The 24,584-nt window shown below is 41.9% G+C and overlaps 1 protein-coding gene across 3 annotated transcripts in view; it reads left to right on the forward strand.

Moving 5' to 3' along the window:
• Positions 1–24,584, forward strand: part of COL24A1 (collagen type XXIV alpha 1 chain) — a 247,645-nt gene that overhangs the window by 47,297 nt on the left and 175,764 nt on the right. For all 3 annotated transcript variants that reach the window (XR_007244588.1, XM_048497359.1, XM_048497360.1), the window contains 5 exons: positions 3,083–3,136; positions 6,679–6,732; positions 8,853–8,906; positions 17,004–17,048; positions 19,890–19,943. Coding sequence is in view for 2 of the 3 variants with exons in the window: in XM_048497359.1 (XP_048353316.1) it covers positions 3,083–3,136; positions 6,679–6,732; positions 8,853–8,906; positions 17,004–17,048; positions 19,890–19,943 (261 nt within the window). In the remaining variant the exon portion in view is untranslated. The remainder of the gene's footprint in view (positions 1–3,082; positions 3,137–6,678; positions 6,733–8,852; positions 8,907–17,003; positions 17,049–19,889; positions 19,944–24,584) is intronic.

The raw sequence follows: 24,584 nt of genomic DNA on the forward strand, positions 1-24,584 counted from the left end.
AGCTGGATTGAAGGAAGACTGCTCTAGGAATCTGAAGTACTTGCTTAGCCAGGGGTGTAGCTAGGGTAAATGGAGCCCGGGGCAAAATCTGAGTTTTGCGCCCCCCCCCCATCTGGGCAGCGTCCCTCCCCCACCACGACCAAACAACATTTTTTGCACCAGGTCATCTCAAAGTCATCATCGCATTATAGAACATGCCCCAACACACAAATCTGAACACACCCAGGGCTCCCTAGTTTAAACAACATTGAAAGTGATGCTATTTTTTTGAAGGCAATCACTTTTAGTGTTGTTTAAACTACAGAGCCCAGATTCTCCTTTTAAATCCACCTTAAGGGGATACTCTGGGCTCCCTAGTTTAAACAACATTGAAAGTGATGCTGTTTCAGAGTAGATTCCCCATCCCAAACAGCATCATTTTCAATGTTGGTTATTGTGGGTTTTCTGGGCTGCATGGCTGTAGTCTGGTATATCTTGTTCCTAATGTTTCACCTGCATCTGTGGCTGGTATTTTCAGAGGTGTATCACAGAGAGAAGTCTATTATACACTATGTCCAGCCTTCTCTTATAACAGACTTCTCTCTGTGATACACCTCTGAAGATGCCAGCCACAGATGCAGGCAAAACGTTAGGAACAAGATCTACCAGACCATGGCCACACAGCCTGTAAAACTCACAACTACCAGTTGAATCTAGTTTTGAAAGCCTTCAACAATACGTTCAATATTTTTTTAATCTAGGGAGCCCAGATTCTCCCTTTAAATCCACTCCAAAGGGGGTGGATTTAAAGAGAGAACCTGGGGAAAATTTGAGGGTGCCTGTCAGGGGACCAATGTTTAAGCTAACAGTACCAAACTTTTAGGCTATCTTCAGGAGACTCTCCTGATGAAACCACCAGGTTTAAGTGAAGTTTGGTTCAGGGAAGCCCAAAGTTATGGACCTCCCAAAAGGGTAGCCCCATCTACCATTAGCTCACATTGGAACCAATGGGGGATAGAGCACCCTTTTGGGGGGTCCATAACTTTGGACCTCCTGAACCAACCTTCACCAAACCTGGGTGGTATCAGCAGGAGACTATCCTTATGATACCACCTAGGTTTAGTGAGGTTTGATTCAGGGGGTCCAAAGTTATGGACCCTCAAAATGGTAGCCCCATTTACTATTAGCTCCCATTGGAAACAATGGAGTATGGGGTCACCCATTTTGGGGGTCCATAACTTTGGACCCTCTGAACCAAACTTCACCAAACTTGGCTGGTATCATCAGGAGAGTCACCTAACAATACTCTGAAATTGTGGTGCCGCTAGCCTAAAAACTGCGTCCCCTGCAGGCCAAAAATGTAAAAAACCCTGAAAAATAGAAAAAGCCATAAACGAACCTGCAATTTTTGCGCCCACCACAAGGTGGCGCCCGGGGCACTTGTCCCCGGATGTCCCCATGGTAGCTACGCCTCTGTGCTTAGCAGCTCAATACAGGAATGATCTGTGGACTACAAGCAAATTCCCTCCTACATAATACATGTTGAAATACATAATACATGTTGAAATACTCCAGTTTCCTCTGCTTTCTAGAAAATTTTAAATTCTGTCCCAAGCCAGCAAAAATTATGCTTGTTCAAATTAGGGAAGTTAGCCAAATTGCCATTATAATTTGAGTTGCTTACTTATTCTAATGCATTGTATTGTGCTTTTCTCTTGCTAAATTCTGAATTGTCTGAGCATTATCTGGTTGACAAAGTTTAACTGTTTGAAGGCATGGGAAGATTGAAACGCACTGAGAAGGAATAAGTGTGTGTATGTTGGGGTGTGAGGTTTTTTTCCAGTTGAAAGTGGGAACTTTTTAGGAGCTCTGAAATAAATTCCTATGAAATATTTTCTTTTTGAAGTGAATGAGATACTTTTTAAGACAAGGTGTTCAAAAATGTAGCCAATGCAGTAGCCAAGAAGGGTTAAGTACGCAAACTACAACATACATACAGTTAGAACGAACTTATAATTAATTTTAATTATCCAAAAATTACAACAATAGCTAATAAATTACTATAATAGCTAATAGCAGCTCTTGTTGGTGTCTCCTTCGGAGAAGGGTTAAGGTCAGGCAACAACAGCTGAAAACTGTGTACACCAAACAATGGTGATTTCTGCATAGCAGAAATAAAATGCCTGCACATGTTTTAGAAAAATCTGTTTGGGCATTTTGTGTTCCCACAGCGTGGGGAACACAAGTGTTGCCAATCAAAAGGCATCTTTTTACTGCCTGCTGCGTGGAGCTCTTGACAGTTTCACAGTTGCACCCGCCATTTTGTGTACTGCTGCAGAGATTCTCTAGGCCTCCACCATTTGGTGAAGGTTTTCCGCAAAAGTTTCCTCTGCTTGCAACTCATCTGCGGGGAATTTTCATGTAAAAAGTAGATGAATAAAGTTAGTTTTACTGTTTTTCCTTTTGTTTTGAGAGGGATGTCTGTGAGATTATGGTGCCACAAATATGGTGCCACAAAGCTTCTCTAATAGCTTCACCATTGCTTCACAGACCCCCCTTCAAAACAAATAAAAAGGAAAAACAACACATGTGTGAGACTGCCAGGCAAAACAAACTTTATTCATCTACTTTTCACAGTGAAATTATGTGTGGATGAGCTTCATGCAGAGGAAACCTCCAAAATTCAGAGAATTTTGTTGGAACACACAAAATGGCAGGCGTTAAGTGGTGAAAATGAAAGTAAGACCTTTGGGAGGGAGAAATAAAGCATTTCCTACCTGCTTTTGTTTGCTTAGCAGGCAGGAAACATCTTCAACCCAGCAGGGTGAGCATCTGGACCTGCACAAGGCTGTGCTGGCTCCAGAGGTAAGTCTTCCGTCTCTGGACTGGGTTGCCAATAATTTAATGAACTAGGAACTCCATTGGTAATTGGGTTACCACTTCATTTGGCTTCTTTGCATTGGAAAAAAAACCCAATACAATTAATGGCTTTTTTGGTGAGTTAATAATATTCAAGAACAAATCTTCATGTATTGTTTTTATCAAGGACTGTGTTTTTCTTCTTCCTCTTGATGTAGTGTAATACTTCTTTAACTTTCTGCAGGGTATTCCAGGTCCACATGGGAATCCAGGACTGCCAGGGCTGCCTGGTCCAAAGGTAAGCTAACACATAAACACCCCTGCCATCTGATTCATAGGATAGTCTTACGTGTGTCTGTTTGGAATTGCCAAAACTTCTTTGCGATAAAATTTGTCATTTTATTTGGCTTACAAATGAAGCCTCGAACTATACACTCTGCTTACTAAATATGACCCATAATAATGTCAGGACTGAGGGGAAATAGACAATGGCATGGAACAACAATATGCTGTCAGTCTTGTGGAGTTTTTGTATCTTTTGATAATCATCCTTTTTTAGAAATGAATCTGAATTCATAGGGTTATCAATGTACCCATTTAATCTGGTAATCTGCTTTTAATAAAGATTGTTCCAAGAAAAGATATTGCATCAAGGATACTGTTTCAGGTAGTCTGAATTTTTCCAGTGACTTTTTCAGGATTTTTTAATGACCCAAGAGATTAAATGAAGATTAATGCCTAGGAGGTGACTAAACTCAAACGCCAGCAGCTCAAGCTACTTAAATAGCTTTAGACATATTTGTGCAGTTGTGGAATGCCTTCAGCTCATATTTAGTTATAACAATTTGATAGATATGTTAGGGAGGAAAATAGAATCTCAGCCTTGATTTGTTTTAGTATGATTCCTCATGGCAGGAATCTGTCCTGTCGCAACGGCTGTTAAAAAGAACTCCAGGCCATGAAAATATATTGAATAGGCCTTGCATGAGTTGACATAGTACAACAAAGTAGCCCAGTGATTATTGGATGTCCTATTATTAGAATCTGGCAATATCAGAGAGCTAAGTAGAGTATATACAGAATGTGTTTGGGATATATGATGCTTAAAATATAGACAGAACTACCTATCCACTGGATATAGTCCATGGTGCAGTCTGTTCCTTTGGCATAGTAGCTGAATTTTCAGAGGTGAAATGTTAACTACATCAAAATCAGTTTTTAAGCTTTTGTTGGTTTCAGTTGTTCTTTGAGGTTCTTTGAGGTTCTAAACAAACTGAGGTTATGATTTGTTTTTCACCAATCATGATTTTTTGTAGCTAAATAGCTTTTGCATATGTGTGTGAGCAGCTCTCAGATGCTTGTTTCTTGACATCCAGGGGTCAGGATGTACCTCAAGGACTCTATACTCTGCTCAGCTTAGTCTCCATGATTTGCCATGGGTAGACTGGACAGATATCTTGATGGGCAGTGGGATATGAAGGGGATCTGAGATCCCTACTAGTAACACTATGTGACACTGACTGACTGATTGTCTGCTTCATTTGCCTCATGGCCAGTGTAACCTGTGGAGCAAATCATCCCCCCCCCCCCAAAAGGAGAATGAGAAAGTCAATTGTGTGGTGAGAGGAGAATGAGGAAGAAATAGAGGATACAGATGAACCAACCCCCCCCCCCCAACCAATATGAAAAAGAGAGGAGGGATTCCAGAAATAAAAGAGATGTTCTGGAGTTCCTGGGCAAATGAGGGCTCAATTTAAATTAGGACCATGGGACACAGAGAAAAGGTGATTCAGTCTCCCCTCTGAGCTGTTTTCCAAACCTGAAATGGTCCTGAGGAACTGCTGTTTGCCTGCTTGCTACAGATTGTTAACAGTAAATTCAAGTGTTCCCTATGAGACAAATAACAGCTTTGGACCTACTCCAGATTTTTTAAAAATTGCAGGGAGGAAGGCTTAAACAAACTCTCACACATACTGTGGTTCAATATGAAGAAGAAGAGTTTGGATTTATATCCCACCTTTCTCTCCTGTAAGGAGTCTCAGAACATATTACGAACTCTTTTCTTTTCCTCTCCCCACAAGAGACACCTTGGCACATTCTGCATGGGCCACACGAGCGGCGACACCCCCTGGAACTGTTCGCACACTATCCTGAAAGCGGCGCCAGTGGCCCACAGGGCCGCCTTTGCACGGGGCCCGCTGCTTCAGGTCCCCTCTTACCTTCTCTCCTTCCATCGCTGTGCAGAGGCCAGGGGACATGCCCCCATGGCTATGGCGACACCTCTGGGACCAGAGGCCAGGAGGTGTGTCCCCTGGGCTCTGCAGGGTGACGGCAACTGAGAAAAGGTAAGAGGGGAATTGAAGCGGCACAGGGAATACAGCGGTGTCCACTTGGTGCCGTTCACTCTGCACCATTTTTCAAAATGCCATTTTTCAAAAGTCTTGTTCGTTGAGCAAGTCAGAAAAATGCCATTGTGGGGGAGGTGGGCCATTGTGGCTTTACTCCAACTGTGGCAGCTGTGCAAAGTCCTACCCCACAATAATGTTTTTACTGACCCCACACCGGTCTTTATGGCCCGTGTGGAATGGGCTCTTGTGAGGTAGGTGGGGCTGAGAGATTTATGAAAAACTCGGACTAGTCCAAGGTCAACCAGCAGGCTTCATGGGTAGAAACAGGAAAACAAATCCAGTTCACCAGATAAGAATCTGCCACTCATATGGAGGAGTGGGGAATCAAACCTGGTTCTCCAGATTAGTGTCCACTGCTCTTAACCATGACACCATGCTAGGCTTGCATGTGCCTCAGAGGCACAGAACACTAGAACACTTTGTAACTTGTCAATTGGGCTTAAGGAAGAGGAACAATACTAGGCTCAATATAGTAGCAGTCCATAAGCAAGAGGAAGTGTTGAGGTTCATGGCCTTGAATCATAGGAGGAGGGGAAGGATGAGGTGTTAGATTAATTCATTAATCCTCTTAATTCATAAAGTTTGACTTTCCAGAATCTACTAGATGGGACTGTGGTGATGAAGAATGAAACATTCATTATGCAACTCATGGAGGGCAGTGGGAATATGATGGTTTACAGAGAGTTGGAGAGCCAGTTTTTGAGTGTGACAAATTATTTTCACATGGCCCAGTTCTATCTTCATACAGAAAAATTTTATTTGATAATGACCCAGGGCTGAAATATATGCATAATAGAATTCCTTTATTTTAATTTTACTATTAAAAAACCACAGTATATCCTGACGAACCAGAAACAAAATTCCACATGAACATGGGGCAGCCTGAGTTATGCACTTGTATTTTTAGAAGCAAACTACTAGACCTATAATTACATAAATTTACATGAGATTTTGGCATTGTGATAATTATATACCAAAAATGTAGGTTAACAGTGCAATCTGAAGCAGAATCATAACCTTCAAAGCCTATTAAGTTCAGTGGATTTAGAAACATATAACTCTACTTAGGATTGCTTCATAAAAACCTTTTAAAATGTTTTCTTAATTTTTGTAATTGTTCAATAACTGCTGTAATTTATATAAGATTCTTAAATACTATATAATTTTCCATCATGCCTGTCTGTAATTTGATCAGTATGTATTGTTGAAATCTGTAAATTATGATATTTCCTTTATCAAAGAACAGAAGACTTTTACAAAAGGTTGTTGCAGTATAACCTGAGTTATATGATAGCGTAATGATTTCAGAGGTCAACACAAGTATTTGGAGCCATCCCACCTCCTTATTGGAAAAAAAATCCCAGTTTTGTCCACTTCCAAAAAAAGCAATAGTAGAGAATTTGTCTTTTTCAACATCTAACTTCTCTTTCAGGGCTTTAAAGGTGATCCAGGATTCTCCCCTGGGCAAGCAAAGCGTGGAATCAAGGTAGCTGGTTTGGTTATTTGAGAACTGTCTGTGCAAAAGTGTTTGAAAGGCTTGTCGGTATTTCTATTGTTGATTATGTTTTAGTCATTCCTGAATGTTTTCAGTATAAAGTTATAGAGACGTTATATATGCAAAGGAACTATGATTTGAAAACTTATGAACATTTTATAATTAAATTGTACATGTGCATAAAAAATTAGGACCAAATTTGGAGCTGTACCCAAAATACTCTTTTACTTGAAGCTTGCTTTACCTTTCTGTCTACCTGGAAAACCCAGTTCAGGGTTCAAAGAGTTCTGAAGCGTTTAGTGTAAAACATAAACTTTAAGTAACATCCAAGAGTTAATGAGATCCAGATAAGTGTGTGGAAGAACAGTTTTGGCACGTTTTTGCAGGTTATCTTCATGCTATCCTTTTGGACATATAATTATAAGGTACCATGTAATTATAATGTAGAGGCACCAAATTTGCAACACAGTTGCTGGTGACTCTTCTTAAGTTTGATAAAGATCGTGTCAGGGGATCTAATGGAGGAAAAATGGGTTTTATAAAATTGCACCTCCTGACTAGGAGTGTGCATCATTGTTTTCTAATTCAGTTTTTTTTTTCAAATTCCACTTTGTTGGACCCAAACATCTTCAGTAAAGCTGAAGATACCAGCAAAGGGGTGAGCCCCCCCCCCCCGAAAGTCAGAAATGTTAGGTTCTTTAAAGTCTATGGGGACTTTTATCAAGGCTCGGAAGGGGGCTCTTTTTCAAGATAGAGGCACCAAATTTTCAGCATAGCTGCAGGTGACTCTCCTTAGAAGAACCCTCATGTTTGGTGGAGTTTGGTTCAAGGGATCCAATTTTATGGGCCCTCAAACCCATTGGAAACAATTGATAACTACAGTGGAAGATGGGGTCAATGTCACACTCAGGCATCCTTAGTGGGGAAAAAGTTCCCATCATTGACTTCAGGGATCGGGGAAGGGTAACTGTTTTGCTGCAGTTGCACTTGGAACAAAGCTGTTACCAAGGCCTCCATTCTCCCATTGTTGTGGAGGAATGAACAGCCTTTTTTCTGCAGGGGAAAAATCAAGAGCAACCATAGGTCAATACCTCCCACCCCAAGAATCAACACAAGCCCATCAGAACCATACCAGAACCCAAATCAGCAAAACCACAAGCTGACATATCATGAAGCCTAACAAAACCAGCATCAAAGCACAGAAACACAACAAAAGAAAACCAAAACAGGGGGCACTTTTGCCAGCCCAGATGAAGCTGCAAGCCAAAACAATGCCCAGGTGCCCATCAAAACCTACGCATGCTCTGGCATCACAAGTCCAACAGAGCCCATATTCAACCACACAATGGCATGCAGCTGAAGGTGTGGGGGCACTTTTGCCAGCCCAGACAAAGCCACAAGCTCATACAATGGACAGGCATACAGCAAAATTTAGTCAAGAAAGATACTTTCATTTCCTCAAGGTAGGAAGGCCTCAGAAAGTGAGTGGGAGGGGGGTTTTGTGCAGCCGGATTCTCCTCTGTCTGTAGTTTCTTACATCCTCCCATAACAGTATGGGAATTCCAGGTTTTTCAGGAATATTGAAAATGTTGAGGTCCAATATACCCAATCTGACTTTTACCATTTTTAAATGCTCATCCCTAATGCTGACTGTCATATAATTTCTGTGTTTTGATCTAGTTTAACCTCTTCACTGGAACTAGTATTAAACTTTTTAGCAATACCTAGAATAACAACACCTAGAATATTTGCGAGATATTGGAATTTCCAGTCTCTATAAGCAACAATGGTTATTGAAATTTTGGAAGATGGTGAATATGATAAAATAGCAGCAATACTGCATAATAATTCAGTATTCATTACTGTTTAAGAACACATTGACAATTGTGTTATTCTTAAAAGGCACTGTGAGAAGAAACTTGCGAAATATGGTGTATTTATATATCTCACTGATCATGTATTTATTATTATCATGCTTATTTATGTAGAATTTGATGTATGCAGTGTAATTGTTGAAAGTTATAATATAATTTCAAAAAATAAAAAAATTACCTTTTCATTTCTGCAATATTGTGACTAACTACAGTAATAAGTGCCTATTGATTTTACAGGGCGATACTGGAAGAGTAGGTTTGCCTGGTCTTGCAGGAAAGAGAGGTGAAAAGGTAAGAATATTTTTAAATTATATTTAACTTTCAAGGCATTTATGGATAATCATAAAAGTAGGCACAATAGTTTGATACTGATATGAACATAGATCTTCAGTGTGTTTCTTTGCCAACTTCAACTGGGGCTGAAATGGGGATCATTGAAAGTTATGGGCAAAATTGCAGAGGTGTGGATCAGAACAGAAATGTTAGTGTCAATTGAGGATTTCAAAGCTGATTTGTGGTCTTGTCAGGGCTGGTTTCAGGATTTTGTGGGCCCTGGGCAAAGGATTATAACTGGGCCGCCTTTCCCCTTTGATATGGCCTCTGTTCCCTCTAATACACTTTTTCCCTGTTCTTTTTCAACTACTTCAATTTGGTTATAATGGTAAAGAGAAATCACACAAAATTGTGCTTTGTTAGTTACTTTTGTTACTTTGTGTAAAGCCAGAGATAAGAAAATATACCTTCCATGATTGATTTTGTGGGCAATCAATAAAATTAGTATCACATGTAAAATAAATAAAAATTGAAGTGTGAAAGAACCTTAATCTGGGGGTCTGTGGAAATGTTTCCCCACTCTCATCACTGAAAGTCAGGAGGCTGATCCACATTGATTCAAAATGCTTATTGTGAAGACATTGTTCTGGTTACAGTATCAGGCAGATTCACAGTAGCTTGACAAAGACCTTTGATCTCCGGATAGGAAATCAAAAGGCTTTGATTAAAGTACACAAATGAAGCTAGAGGACAAATGGTAGATCAGAGAAGCTGGGGCAGGAAACGGAGTTTACCTGAGAACCAAAGAGAGGGAAGAAAGGGAATTCTGATCCAGGTCGGGCAGGAGAAAGCAACCCTGATCCCAGGTCTGAAACAAAGCGTGCATTGAGCGATGCTACAGCTGAGAAATCTATGTATTAGAACATTTCTTATTTTCTGGTTTTTTTTCCAATAAAATCCTTGGAAAACTCAGTGTTTTTGAGTATCTGGAAAAAAGAACCCAGGATTCGTAAGACAGGCGTGGATCCCCACATTCCTAGTCTTGTGGCATGGTGGCAAGCTGTTAAAGGTTCCAGTACTCTAGTTTGGCAGGGTGAAGGGCAGGTTGGTGTATTCACCAAAGTGGATGTCACTCTGCCTGAGACTTCTCTGGACTGCGAAATGCATGACTGGATGTCAGTGATTGTCGGATCTTAACATACTGAAGGTGTTCATTTGGAAATTTCAGAGAACTTAATTTCATCCCTCAACACTGGATCAAAGGAGCCATAGGCCCTACTCCCTTTTCTAGCTTCTCTGGGGCTTCCCTGTACACCCAACCATCCGGCAGGAGATTTGGTCAGGGACTGCCCCCTTACTGGTCTTCTGTTATTCACTTGCACAATCTAAATTCCTTTGAGTATCAATTTAAGCAGATATGGCATCCAGTGCACAATCTAAACATATATTCCACACAGGAGAACCATGCCAAATCCTAACATTCCTATTACTAATTACAGATGGAAACTTTTGATGAACTGCTGAAATGTTTGTAAATAAATTCTGGAATTTATTATACACTTTCCATTCAAGTGATGCAAGGAAACAGAACAAAACCCCCAAATGATTCTTAAACACTCTGGCCGTTTCCGCACGGAGGCGGAAGGGGTCGGGTCGGCGTAATCCACGCCGACCCGACCCCTCTGGGACCGTTCACATGGACGGTCCCAGAATCGGCCGAGACGACGGCGCAGAGCTGCGCCGTCGTCAGAGCAACTTACTGGTCCTGCAGCCCTCCGGCACGTCGCCGAGGCCAGGGGACACACCTCCCTGCCCTGCGCGACCACTCCAGGGTCACAGGGCATAGGGGCCGTGTCCTCAGGCCTCGGCAACGCGCCGGAGGGCCGCAGGACTGGTGAGTCGCCCGGTCGGGGGGGGGGGAAGGCGCCTGGAAGCCACTGCCGTTTGCATGGCAGCGGCTCCAAGCCGCCGTTTCCTGTAAACCTCACTTGCCGAGCGAGGTTTGGAAACGGCGGCTGCGCAGCAGCTGCGCCCCCTGTGCGAATGGCTCCCTGGGGATGGCGTTTTTGCCCATAAACCGCCCATGCGGAAAGGGCCTCTGTTACATTGTGTTTGATTTTAGCAAGCCAATCAGATTCATATTTTGCTGCTAATTAACCTAATTTATTTATTGTAGTAGTAGTAAAATATGAAATTAATTTACAGTGCAGGTTTTGCACATAACTATTTCCTATCAACATTTCATTCCTCACTCAACAGTGTAATTCTTTGAAGGATTTGAGAAATAAGCCTTAATTATTGGCTAACCATACACATCAAGGTTCCCAAGTCCTCACTCAGGACCAACTAATGCATGGGCTCTTGCACAGAACCAAATATTTCACACCTAATGAAGAGTAGAAATATTTTTTGAATTTATTAAAAAAAGAACAGTTCAGAGGCACTGATATTTGCAGGTAAAAATAAAACAAAATACAAATTGAAAAACTGCAGCAGCTAATATAACCAAGCAAAGTCCCAACAGAGTCCAGACAAATTCATTTCTGTGTTGCTTTTGTTTCATGCAGCAAGCAGTGTTTTTCCAAGTTGCCACTTGCTTGAGTGTGCCCTTGCTGCTGCTCCCCCCACCTTAAAAAATTCTGTGGTTGCTTTAAAATGAAGCTTGATTTTTTGCTTGAGTGTGCCCTTGCTGCTGCTCCCCCCACCTTAAAAAATTCTGTGGTTGCTTTAAAATGAAGCTTGATTTACTTCTAGACCAGGGGTAGGGAACCTGCGGCTCTCCAGATGTTCAGGAACTACAATTCCCATCAGCCCCTTTCAGCATGGCCAATTGGCCATGCTGAAAGACCCTAATGGTAATTGTAATTCCCTGGAGATTCCCTATTCTAGGCACTAATCAGCGCTGAGGAGATTATCAAGAGATAAAAGGGGGCACAGTTTGAGAACTTTCCCTGGGTACCATTTTCTGTAGATGCACCTCTGCTGGGAGGTTTTGGACTTCCACTTCCACAGCAGTTCCCATCACACTGAAAGCAGCACTGGTAAAGGAGCACACACCCCTCCTTAGTATTAACCTCAGTGGAGGGGAAACACCTTGAGAGGAAAAGGCCCTGATCCAAATTGGGTATCTCTCTTCCACAACTGCATTTTCATGTTAAATACTGAGTGATCTAATCATGGACATTCTACAGAATGCATAGTTTGACTGTGTATAATTCTGCTTATGATAGATGGTGGGTCTGGGGTAAATCCAATAAAATATTCTAAGTGTGAGAGTTCATCAATTTTTAGATGTCTTCAAATAATTTTTAAATGACTTAAATGACTTAAAAATGCAGCATACTAACAATATTCTAAGAAACAATATTCTTAAAGATTATGGAAAATTATGAGCTGAGGTAATTCAGAATAGCAGTGTTGTGTAGTCTTTCATAAATAAGAAAAATAAACAAATTTGTCATTTTGCATAATTTCTTTTGCAGGTTTTTATACTTCTCTGATTTTGGAATGCAGTTAGTTGATATCTCACTCCTGTTCACTAGTTCATTAATTCAGCACCACCTTTGGCTTCTGAAATATTACATGGCACTTTCTTCATACTTAGAAGCACGTTTCAGCCAACAAAGTTTAAACTAAGGTAGCAGAGTTAGTATTGCAAACTATTATTATTGTTGTTGTTGTTGTTATTTTTATTTTTATAATATAATATAATTATATTATAACAATAACAATAACAATAATAATAATGATAGCAAGAACAACAACAACAATACTAATAATACTAATAGTAATAGTAATAATAATAATAATAATAATAATAATAATAATAATAATAATAATAATAATAATAATAATAATAATAATAAAATTCAATTTCGGTATGCCGCCCCATTCCCAGAGGGCTCTGGGCGGTGTACAACATATTCATTTTAAAATACAAGTAACAAGAGGGGCAAGAAAAACCCTATAGACTTTAAAATGCTAATTTAAAACCGCAGTTAACACATAAAAACAGTGTCCCGCAAAAACCTTACTTAAAATCCCCCTAACAAGGAGGAGGGGGGTACGGGGGGTCCCAGAGATATGAAGGGACCCTCAGACAGGAGAACAGAGGGGGCACCATTCAGCGACTGGTCTCACCAAAGGCCTGGTGGAACAACTCAGTCTTACAGGCCCTGCGGAATTCACCAAGATCCCACAGGGCCCGGAGAGCTGGAGGAAGAGTGTTCCACCAGGCTGGGGCCAGAGCCGTAAAGGCCCTGGCCTGAGTGGAGGTCATCCGCATCATGGAGGGGCCAGGGACCTCCAGCAGATTGACCTCTGCCGAACACAGAGGCCGAACAGGGACATATGGGGTAATGCAGTCCTGAAAGTACGAGGGTCCAGGCTACGTAAGGCCTTAAAGGTCAACACCCACACCTTGAAGATGATTCGGAATTCAACTGGGAGCTAATGCAGGCGGCGCAGCACAGGCTGAATATGATCCCGAAAGGCGCCCCTTGTAAGCAGGCGAGCCGCCGCATGTTGGACCAGTTTTAACTTCCAGATCAGGCGCAAGGGAAGGCCCGCGTAAAGCGAGTTACAATAGTCTAGCCTGGAGGTGACCACTGCATGGAACACAGTGGCTAGGTCCGCGTGGGAGAGGAAGGGAGCCAACCACTGGGCCTGACGAAGATGGAAGAATGCAACCTGGGTTATATGGGCCGCCTGGGTCTCCATTGAAAGAGACGAATCCAGGTGGACCCCCAGACTGCGAACGGAGGAGGTCGGCGCCAATGAGACCCACTCCCACACCGGCAGCTGGAAATTCCCAACCTCCCCCCACCACCCCGCGGCCAAGCCAAAGGATCTCCGTCTTTGATGGATTAAGTTTTAACCTGCTCTGCTGCAACCAATCAGCAGCCGCCTCCAAACAATGCTGTAGAGCCGCAGGGGCGGCGACTGCTCCCCCTCCATCAACAGAATGAGCTGAGTGTCATCAGCATACTGATGACAGATCAGCCCAAAGCTCTGTACCAACTGAGCAAGGGGTTGCATATAGATGTTGAATAACAGCAGGGACAACAATGCCCCCTGAGGTACACCGCAATTAAGCGGGCACTTCCAGGAGGCTTGATCCCCATACCACACTTGCTGACTCTAACCCCGGAAGAACAAGACAATCCACTGAAGGACAATGCCTTGAACCCCGGAAGCGGCCAGGCAGTGGGTAAAAGATCGTGGTCATCCACTTCAAATGCCTGTTTCCATAACAATGTTAGGACTTCCTCAGAAGAAGTAGGGTCATGACTTAGCTGGACAGCACCAGTGGTCTAGTTCAGTCCTTGGCATCTCTGGTTAAAGAATCTGGATACAGATGCTGGGAAATATTTTTCTGTACTGGGAATAGGAGCTGCAATTCAAAGTAAACAATATTGCTAGATTAATTGATCAATGTTTTATTAAAAGGGCTTTATATTTTAGTATTCTAACTTTTTGATCTACATTTGTAAAAGACAAGTGGGCTGTCATTTGTAGCTGGCTACCTCATGTATCCTCCTCATTTCATTTTTATATACATGTATATTTGCATATAAGAAGATTTACCTTGTCAAAGGAGAAATAAGCACCAATATTTTTCTACTGGATACATTCGAGATCCTTCAATAGAGCAAAATGCTGAAGACCTTCTGCTTATTTGTACAACTGCCACTGCTTTCTTTGTGCTCCTATATATAGCAGTGGAAAATACTAGTGAAATGAGCAGGTGGATGAACTATGGCTTAAGGAATGCATTGTATTGGATCTCTGCTAAAAAAAATAATCTGTTTATGCTCAGAGCTGGACAGTGAACTATAGCAAAGAACACATGGTGCACAGACATACCTCCCGTTCAAATGACAAGTTTATTTATTCATCCATTTAAGAAACAGAGGCCTATAAGGTCTATGAGTGGATCTGATTTCATGGATTGAGACTTTGCTAGTCCTTCCCATTGAACCTTCTAACATTTTGTTGTTTGAGGAGTTAAAGGACCATTACAAGGATGATAGATACCATCCCCCCTTCCTCTGCAAAAAAGAGAGATAATTTCAGCATTGGATAGGTCTATAATTATAATATTTTGTGCCATAATTATTCATTGTCATTAAAATTACAAATACTCCTACTGCTACTTCTACGAATAATAATGTTTGTCAAATTGTAATCTTGTGCTGAGCATAAGCCTTCAGAACTAACATTGTTTTCAAGGTCTGAAAGTAAAATTGCAAAATCTTTACAGGTTGAACTCTCTCTCTTAGATATGGTCCACTGAAAATTCTCAATTTATATTCCAGTTCCAAAAAAGGGTACATCAAAGATTGCAGCAACTATTGGACCATTGCAATAATTTTCCATGCTGGTGAAATGATGCTCAAAACTTTACAACAAATACTTTTACCATGTGTGGAACAAGAAATGCCAGATGTTCAAGATGGGTTGAGAAGAAGTGGTATTAGATATCACATTGCAAAGTTAGATAGTTACTGGAGCATGCCAGAGAATTTCAGAAGGAAATCAGTTTGTGGTTTACAGATTGACTGTGCATATCATGAAAAGCTTCTCTTTTTTTAATGGATAGCATCTGCTTGTTTTGATGCAAAACCTGTACCGTTAGGACAGAACATGGGAAACAGAATGGTTTCCAGTTGGCAAAGACAATGATTAATATTATCCCCCCCCCCCCCATCTGTTCAGTCTATATGCAGATCACATCATAAAGAAAGCTAGACTGTTCAACAATGGAATACACTGCCTCAGAGCATGGTGGAGTCTTCTTCTTTGGAGGCTTTTAAACAGAGGCTGGATAGCCATCTGCCAGGAGTGACTTGATTGTGTATTTCCACATGGCAGGGAGTTGGGCTTGATGGCCCTTGTAGTCTCTTCCAACTCAATGATTCTATAAAGTTGTGTCTCTCGAGACCAAAGCAAGATAATTCATACTGTACTGTTCCTCATTACCATGTATGGATGTGACAGCTGGTCATTGAAGAAAGCTGATAGGAAGAAAAATTGAAATGTGATGTTGGAGGAGACAAAAAAGTGGATTCTAGAGCAAATCAAGTTGTAATGGATTGACTCAATAAAGGAAGACATAGCCTCCTGTTTGCAAGACATTAATGATAATGTGTTTTGGAAGTCCTTAACTAATAAGGTTGCCCTAAGTCAGAAGTGATTTAATGGCACATAACATGTACAACACAATGATTCTCTGTCTTATTCCATGTATGACAATGCTATTTAATATAATTTAGAATTTCTGTCAGAATTGTCTGCCAATTATACATCGAAATAATTGTACTGTAATAATAAAAATATTCCATAGTGTTGTCTTTTGCATATGAAATTATTTTGATGAATTTCTTTCAGTAAAATAATTGTTTTAATGTATTGTCAAGGCTTTTATGGCCAGATTCAACTGGTTGTGGTGGGTTTTCCGGGTTGTGTGGCCGTGGTCTGGTGGATCTTGTTCCTAGTGTTTCGCCTGCATCTGTGGCTGGCATCTTCAGAGGTGTATCACAGAGGAAAGTCTGTTACACACTGTGTCCTCTGTAGTACACCTCTGAAGATGCCAGCCACAGATGCAGGTGAAATGTTAGGAACAAGATCCACCAGACCACGACCACGCAGCCCGGAAAACCCACCACAATCAATTGTTTTAATGTTCCTTGGGAATTGTCTGCGAAAATCTTCTTTATACCCAGTTAATTAAAACTGGTTTACTCGGAGTGTTATAAAAGAATTTGGTATGAGGGAAACTGCCTGGATGGAATTCAGATTTGAATAATTACAAGCAGATAGTTGCTGAAGGCCTTTTTTGTTTATGTGTTACTGAATGCAAACCCTTGCTTGATTTCAGGAAGCTAGCATACGAAGGATTTAAGTATACCAAGATTAGACTCACTCTTCCTCATCAGTAGTTTTATCCATTCATATTCCAACTGCTGTAACTAAGACATATGGATGTAACTGTCACAAGAATATGACAATTCTTACTTGGTGCAGGAAAGACAAGAAATTTGTGTCTGATTTTTGTGTGAATATGCATATATGAGGATATTTATAACAATGTTTGTTACTGTTTTACACCTGCAGGGTCCCATGGGATATCCAGGAGTAAGAGGACCACAAGGAGAGCAAGTGAGTGATGCAAACATCATTTGATATATATCTCATGAACTTTATTTATCAGCCTAATCTATTTTGAAGGATTATTGTGAAGTTGAAATGAGGGAAGGGAACCCATTGTTCATCTTCATGGCTTCTTGCATCACTGACTTGTAGGTGCTCATTGAGACTATGTATATGCAGTCCAGCCATGGAAAAGATTTTCAAATTTCCAGCAGACTAGGAGCCCCCCTCTTCCTTCTGGTGCTTTCCTGCAAAAATAATCACATGATCTGGGGGATGGGTGCTACTCCCTCAGTTCTTTTTTTTTCCACCGTGAAGAGATGATCTCCATTGCTGTTCTGTGTTTTTCCTCACCTCATTCTTGGGGCTGAGGAGACTAGTTTATCTCATCAAGAATAATTCTAATGAAGAATAAACTACATTTAAAGAAGAAATGCTTCTGTATTATTACTTTGTTGTTATTCAGGAGCCTATTCAGGATTGTGTCAACTGTGAGTTTAAAATGGCACTGATAAATGCCCATTCTCTGTATCTATCTGCCTGGGGGATCACATGCAGAGCTGCCTGCCCTGAAGGTATGATCAGATGCAGCTGGACCCAAAGAGGTTTTTTGCAAAGGCTTTGGCTGCGCACCAGCCTAAATGAAGGCACTTTCCCCTTCTGTGGCAAGAGGTGATCTGACACAGCCTTGGACTCACAGGCTCTTTTTAAAGGCTTTGGCTTTGTGGCAGCCTGAATAAATTTCCCCTACTTGGCTATGTCATCTCTATGGGAGAAAAGCAGGACTTGCTGCCTGACAGAGCTTAATTCAGAATGGGTCTTTTCTAAGGCTTTGCCTGACTGAAAGACTCTTAAGTCTTCTGTTGGCTCCAAGATGCTGCCTGACTGATAGCCACCCTTCATATCCGAGATGAGGAGATTGTGTCAGGCCATTCCTCCAAACTTCTCCCTTTAGAACCTTTAGGCCTCCGACATTGAGAGACCAAAAGGAGGGGAGGGAGTGTTTCCCTCAAGCAGTGTCTTTAAGTCAGGCAGGCTGCAACCAAAGCCTAAGAAAAGAGGCATTCTGAATTGCATGAGTTAACAGAAACTTGTAGTTCTCAGTGGCTCTTTGTAACCTGTGTTATGAATCAGGAGGATTTTCTTTACTTTATTTAGCCTTATATCACACACTACCCCAGCCAAAGGCTGAACTTAAGGGAGGTGGCTTACATGCAGTCAATACACAATATAATAAAAATTCCAGCCTAATATAGTAAAATTCACACCTTGACAAATAATTCTTTTAAAACTTTGGCGCCATTACACTCATCCTTTTGTTTTTTAGTTGGGGTTATTTGGACCTCTTCAGTCCCTGCAGTTTTTTGACAGTTGCTGAAGTGGGTGGAATTTCATATTCTTGTGTTCCAAGTCAATAAGCAAGCTTAAGGCCTGCTGAGCTTCATTTTACTAAGCACAGTAGCTTCTGTCCACCATTTTGCTATAATCTTGCTGCACTTTTCTTAATCCTAAAGGGCTTACAGCACAGGTCTTTAGGATAAAGTCTAATAGGTATTGAATGGACAAAACAACAACAACCACAACCAGGGAATTTGGGGGTGCTACTTGCCCACTGATTGACTAATGAAACATCTATTGGGGGTTCGTGGTTCATCTATGGCAGGTAATTCACAGCCATGTACCCTCAGCTTGACCTCTGACTCAGACCTTCTTATTTATTGGTGGTTCCCACCCCCAGGGATGCTTTAGTGAGTTCCACTAGAGCCAGGGCTTTTTCGGCTTTGGGTCCCATCTGGTGGAATTCACTTCTGGTGAAAGTTAGGGCCATGTGGGATATAAATTCCACAGGGCCTGTAATACCAAACTATTCCACCAGGCATAAAATATTTGGCCCCAAAATTAATCTATGCTCCCTCCCCTTTTCATCCACAAAGTTGAAATTACAGGGAGACTGGTTTGATTGGGCTATTTACTTTTATATAGCCATCTATGGATATGTATATTTTATACTGGAAGTTTTAATGTTGTTTAACTGTATTTATTTGATATACCTGTACTTTTGTTTTAAGCATGTCTGTAAGCCACCCTGACCCTGGCTTTTGACCGGGGAGGGTGGGATTTTAAACAAACAAACAAACAAATAATATCAGCATCTGTCAGATTCAGAAGGCAGCCCCAGGATCTGCATGAATACTATGCTGATACATTGCAATGTCCCAGGCCTTTGGATGAGGCTCACATTGTAATGAAAAGCCAACAACCAGCTAAAGAACTGGTAGCTGTGATAGCAAACAAAATTAAATAATAATAACTAAATATCATGATTTGAAAATCAAGATTCAGCAATTATAGCACAAACCAGCTGAGGCTGTCCCAGTGGTGCCAGTCTGAAAACACTTGGATGGCACCGGAAACATCTTCAAATTGACAAAAACAACTTCTGTCTGACTCAGAAGATAGTCCTGCTGGGATATGCATGAATACTGCACCGGTACATTACAACATCCTAGGCTTCTGGGTGAAGAAGCTAAAGAACTGGCAGCTGTGATATTAAACAAAATTTAATATATCTTTGTCTTCTGAGGGACTCTTCCATTCTCTGCCTTTTTCACAAACATTCATGAAATTTTGCCTTTATGTATCAGTCTGTATCAGATCTTTCATCATATTCTGAAATAGCCTCCCCTCCCACTCAGTTGTTTTATGTTTTGTTTTCTACTTTAGGTGAATAATCATGTTGTCACATGAAATTTATGTTATGTGTAAATTACATGAAAAGCAGTCTTTGAGAATAAAGTGCTTATCTAGAAATATAAAAATGCACTGATTATTTTTTCCCTTTCGATTTAGGGAATTCCAGGAATGGCAGGCAACCCTGGGGCTCCTGGTTACCCTGGCAGGCAGGTGCAGTAACTATGCTTCAGACCTAAATCATCAGATTTCCTTTTTCTTTTTTTGGCTTTAAACACTGATTGTCAGAAATATCTGTTTTTACAAATAAACACGATTCTAGAATATTTTATGTGTGTTGAGATTAAATTGTTGTACTTTATTTAAACTGATTAGTTTTTCTGCTTGGTATATTCACTGGAAAAGTTAAGAGAATTTCCAGTTTTATAGTAAAAATTTTCTCCCGGAGGATCAGAAATAACTATTTGCTGGAGAAATGACTAAAAAGTGCAGATCAAAACCTGTCCAATGGAACCATGTACAGATAGAAGGGATTTTTTTCCCTACAAGCCTGGAGTAAACTCCAGGTTTGCACAAAAAAGAAGTCCAAAAAGTTTTTTAAAAGTAAGGAGAAGTTTTAAAATCTTTTCCAAACTGGTAAAAAAGGAGATTTCACAATGCTATACAAGTGGTAGTGGGGGGAAAAAGAGGTGGTAGCAGAAAGGAAGTTCAAAGGAGGAGAAGAGAAGATGGTGTCAAGAAAGTGATTTGGTCTTTGACCGCTCTATTGGAGGGTTCATTAATTCTCAGTCAGCTATTAGCTGTGAGGCATTTATGAGCTTTTTTGCAGATAAAGTCTTGTCGCCTCGCCAGGACCTTCCTGCCACCTTGTCTACAAGTAGTGAACTGAAGGCTCCCTTGCCGTTTTCAGGCCCTTGTTTGGCCCGGTTTTCTCTGCTCTTTGAAGCCACTGTTGACAGGGCCTTGGCTGCTGTTAAACCTACTACATGTCCTCTGGATCCGTTCCCCTCCTGGCTTATTAAAACCTGCCGGGGGGAGTTACGACCCCACCTGTTGAATATCATCAATGGCTCTCTTGAGCAAGGAGTCTTTCCGGGTGGGTTGAAGGAGGCAGTGGTCAGCCCTCTCTTTAAAAGACCATCGTTAGATCCAGGAGATCTGGCCAATTACTGCCCCGTTTCGAATCTTTCATTTCTGGGGAAGGTAATTGAGAGAGTGGTGTTGGAGCAGCTTCAGGGTTTCCTGGATGACACATCGGCTTTCGATCCCTTCCAGTCCAGCTTCCGTGCTGGGCATGGAACGGAGACGGTTCTCGTTGCCGTCACAGATACGCTCCATATCCACCTAGGCAGATTGGCACTGCTGGTACTGTTAGATCTGACCGCAGCGTTTGATGTGGTCGACCACGACCTTTTGGCCCACCGCCTGGCCGCTTCTGGGGTGCGGGGCACTGTCCTTCAGTGGATTGTCTCATTTCTCCGGGACCAGAGTGAGCAAGTGTGGTGCGGGGATCAAGCCTCCCGGAAGTGCCCGCTTTATTGCAGAGTGCCCCAGGGGGCGTTATTATCCCCGCTGTTATTTAACACCTACATGCGACCCCTTGCTCAGTTGGTACGGAGCTTTGGGCTGATCTGGAGGATCAGCTCATTCTGTTGATGGAGGGTGGAGCGTTCGCCACCCCTGCGGCTCTACAGCATTGTTTGGAGGCGGTTGCTGGTAGGTTGCAGCAGAGCAGATTAAAACTTAATCCATTGAAAACGGAGATCCTTTGACTTGACCGTGGGGGGGGGGGAGGCTGGGAATTTCCAGCCGCCGGTGTGGGAGGGGGTCTCATTGGCGCTGACCTCTTCCGTTCACAGCCTGGGGGTCCACCTGGATTCGTCTCTTTCAATGGAGACCCAGGTGGCCCATATAACCCAGGTTGCATTCTTCCATCTTCGTCAGGCCCGGCGTCTGGCTCCCTTCCTCTCTCACACAGATCTAGCCACTGTGATCCATGCAATGGTCACCTCCAAGTTAGACTATTGTAACTCGCTCTATTCGGGCCTTCCCTTGCATTTGATCTGGAAGTTAAAACTGGTCCAGCATGCGGCGGCTTGCTTGCTCACAGGGGGGCGCCTTTCGTGATCATATTCAACCTGTGTTGCACCGCCTGCATTGGCTTCCAGTTGAGTTCTGAATCATCTTCAAGGTGTGAGTGTTGACCTTTAAGGCCTTATGCAGCCTGGGTCCCTCGTACCTTCGGGACCGCTTTACCCCATATGTCTCTACTCGGCCTCTGCGTTCAGCAGAGGAAAATTTGCTGGTGGTTCCTGGCCCCTCAATGATGCAGATGACCTCCACTCGGGCCAGGGCCTTCTCAGCCCTGGCCCCTGCCTGGTAGAACACTCCCCCTCCAGCTGTCCGGGCCCTGCAGGATCTTGGTGAATTCCGCAGGGCCTGCAAGACTTAGTTGTTCCACCAGGCTTTGGGAGTGTCCAGCCACTGATTAAAGGGCCCCTTTTTATTCCTCCTGTTCGGAGTTCCCTTTACAGGACCCACCTTTTCGTTTTGCTTCCTCCTCTTTGGGAGGGTTTTAATGAGGGTTTATTGCCTGACGTCATTTTTGTTAACTTTACCGCTGTGTTTTTAAGTTAATGGGGTTTTGTTTGTATGTGCTGTAAAGGGAAACTATGTTGTGCACCGCCCAGAGCCCTCCAGGGGTAGGGCGGTATACCAAACAAACAAACAAATAAATAAAAGTGCGGGCTGGCCATGGTGAGAACATAATGGAGGGAAGACAGCTGTAACCACTGATGCTGCAAGTGAAGGAAAAGTTGAGGGTGGGGGGAAGGGAGGAGGAGATGGTAGCAAATGGGAGGGAGGTGCTGCAGACATGAACATTTGACAAGATGGCAAAAGGCAGAATCATGGAGGAAGGAGAGGTGGCAAGAGGGTGGGGAAAGAAAAGGATGTGACTGTGGAGAGAGGATGGTCAAAAGAAATGTACCAGCAAAGAAAAGGAAGACATGGGAGAGTAAAGGGGACAGGTAGCATCCAGGTAGAGGACAGAAAGCAGGAGGAGAAAGTGGTGACGAATGAAGAAATTAACCTGTGAGTTTCTGATGGATCTCACTTTTCATTTCTAATGGTCAAGCAAATTTGTTTTGAAGTAGTTTATCATTAGTTCACTTCGCTTTAATTTATTATTCATCCATTTTTCTACTTCAGTCCATTGACAGACTTACAATTCTGTGCATGTTTACATAGGTAAGAACCCTATAATGCAGAGTGGTAAGCTGCAGAGCTACAGAAATAACTTTGGTCCTGACAGAAGTCCGTTTCAGGTAGCTGGGTCAAGGGCCAATTCGGCCATCTGTCCTTCTGAGATCGCTAAAATAAGCACACAGCTTGCTGGGGGTAAAGTCTAGATGACTGGAAAAGACAATGGTAAACCATCCCATAAACATAATCTGACTAGTAAATGTCGTGATGTGACATCATTCCATGGAGCAGTAATGAGCCGCTGTTTGCACGGGGGACCAACTTTACCTTTTAATTGTTACTTTTCTCTCATCGAAGCAGTAGTATGATAATATTTTCTGAAATTATTTTCTTGGTGGTCTTTTATTTTGTTTAGAGTTGCTTCGCATGTTCCTTTTCAGGTTTTTGTTTGTTTCTGAGACATCTGTCTTCCATCAGAAACCCCAGAAATCAAATACACATCTTAGCAGAATTTCCTAAGAGATCAAACCTACTTTGTCCTCTTTTCCTGACAAGGAACAATTATCTGATAAGCATCTGTGGAGTTTTGGGAGGTTTCTGCTGCCCTAACCAGAATTTTGATGGAAATAAACTACCTGTATTGTTCCCAAGAGTTTGAATATGAGATCATGGAATACTTTAAAGTAACTGCCACTATCTTACAAAGCGAAATCTGTGCTGAAGTATTTATATTAGCCACTTTAAAAGATCAAAAAAGCACAAGTTGTGGGAAGGTCTATGTCAGAATTTGAAATATTGTTTATTTACAAAATATATATTCTCCACATTTCTGCTCTTATCAGGGATGCCAAAAATATACATACAAACACATCCTGAAAACCATTAAAAATGGGCAAAAACACATCATTCCAACAATTAAAGCTATAATACTTATACAATACAATAATAAAACTAACAATTAAAAACAAGGCAAGAAGGAGGGATTACTGAGGGAGCACTAGACAAAAACAAAAAAGTCTTCATTTGCTGGCCGAAGATGGTAGCAGCAGGGGACAGTTGACTCTCCTGGGAAGAATGTTCTAGAGTCTTGGTGCCATTACCTTTTCCCAGGTTGCCACCTGCTTAATCTCAGAAGGCAAAGGCACCCTAAATCAGAACCTCAAAAGATGACCATAGCAATTGAATAGGTTTGTAACAAAGGAAGGAGATCCCTCAGAAATGCTGGTCTCAAGCCATGTAGAGCTTTAACTTAAAATGCATTTGTTGTGATAATATATCAGCCAAGATTGATACATAGACAGAGTCATCAGCCAGCATTGTAGCATTTAAAAGTTTACACTGACACCTTCAGTTGTAACCAGAAACAGATTAGGAGCCAGTGTAGATGAGTCAAGGGTGGAGTGATATGGTCCTACAGCCCACTCTAGTCATCATCCTGATTGTAGCATTCTGCAGCAGTTGAAGTTTTAAAACATTTTTTAAAGAACAACTGCTGTAACTACTGTAATGAACTACTGTAATGAAGTTACAGTAATGAAATCTTGATATAACCAGGGTATGCACTACAGAGGCAAGGTATTTTCTGCCTCCATCTACCAGTTCAGGGTTTCTACAGTCTGCATGGGATCTTTAGCTGTGCAGGAGCACTTC

The sequence above is a fragment of the Sphaerodactylus townsendi genome, linkage group LG05, assembly GCF_021028975.2.
Source record: "Sphaerodactylus townsendi isolate TG3544 linkage group LG05, MPM_Stown_v2.3, whole genome shotgun sequence".
NCBI lineage: Eukaryota > Metazoa > Chordata > Lepidosauria > Squamata > Sphaerodactylidae > Sphaerodactylus > Sphaerodactylus townsendi.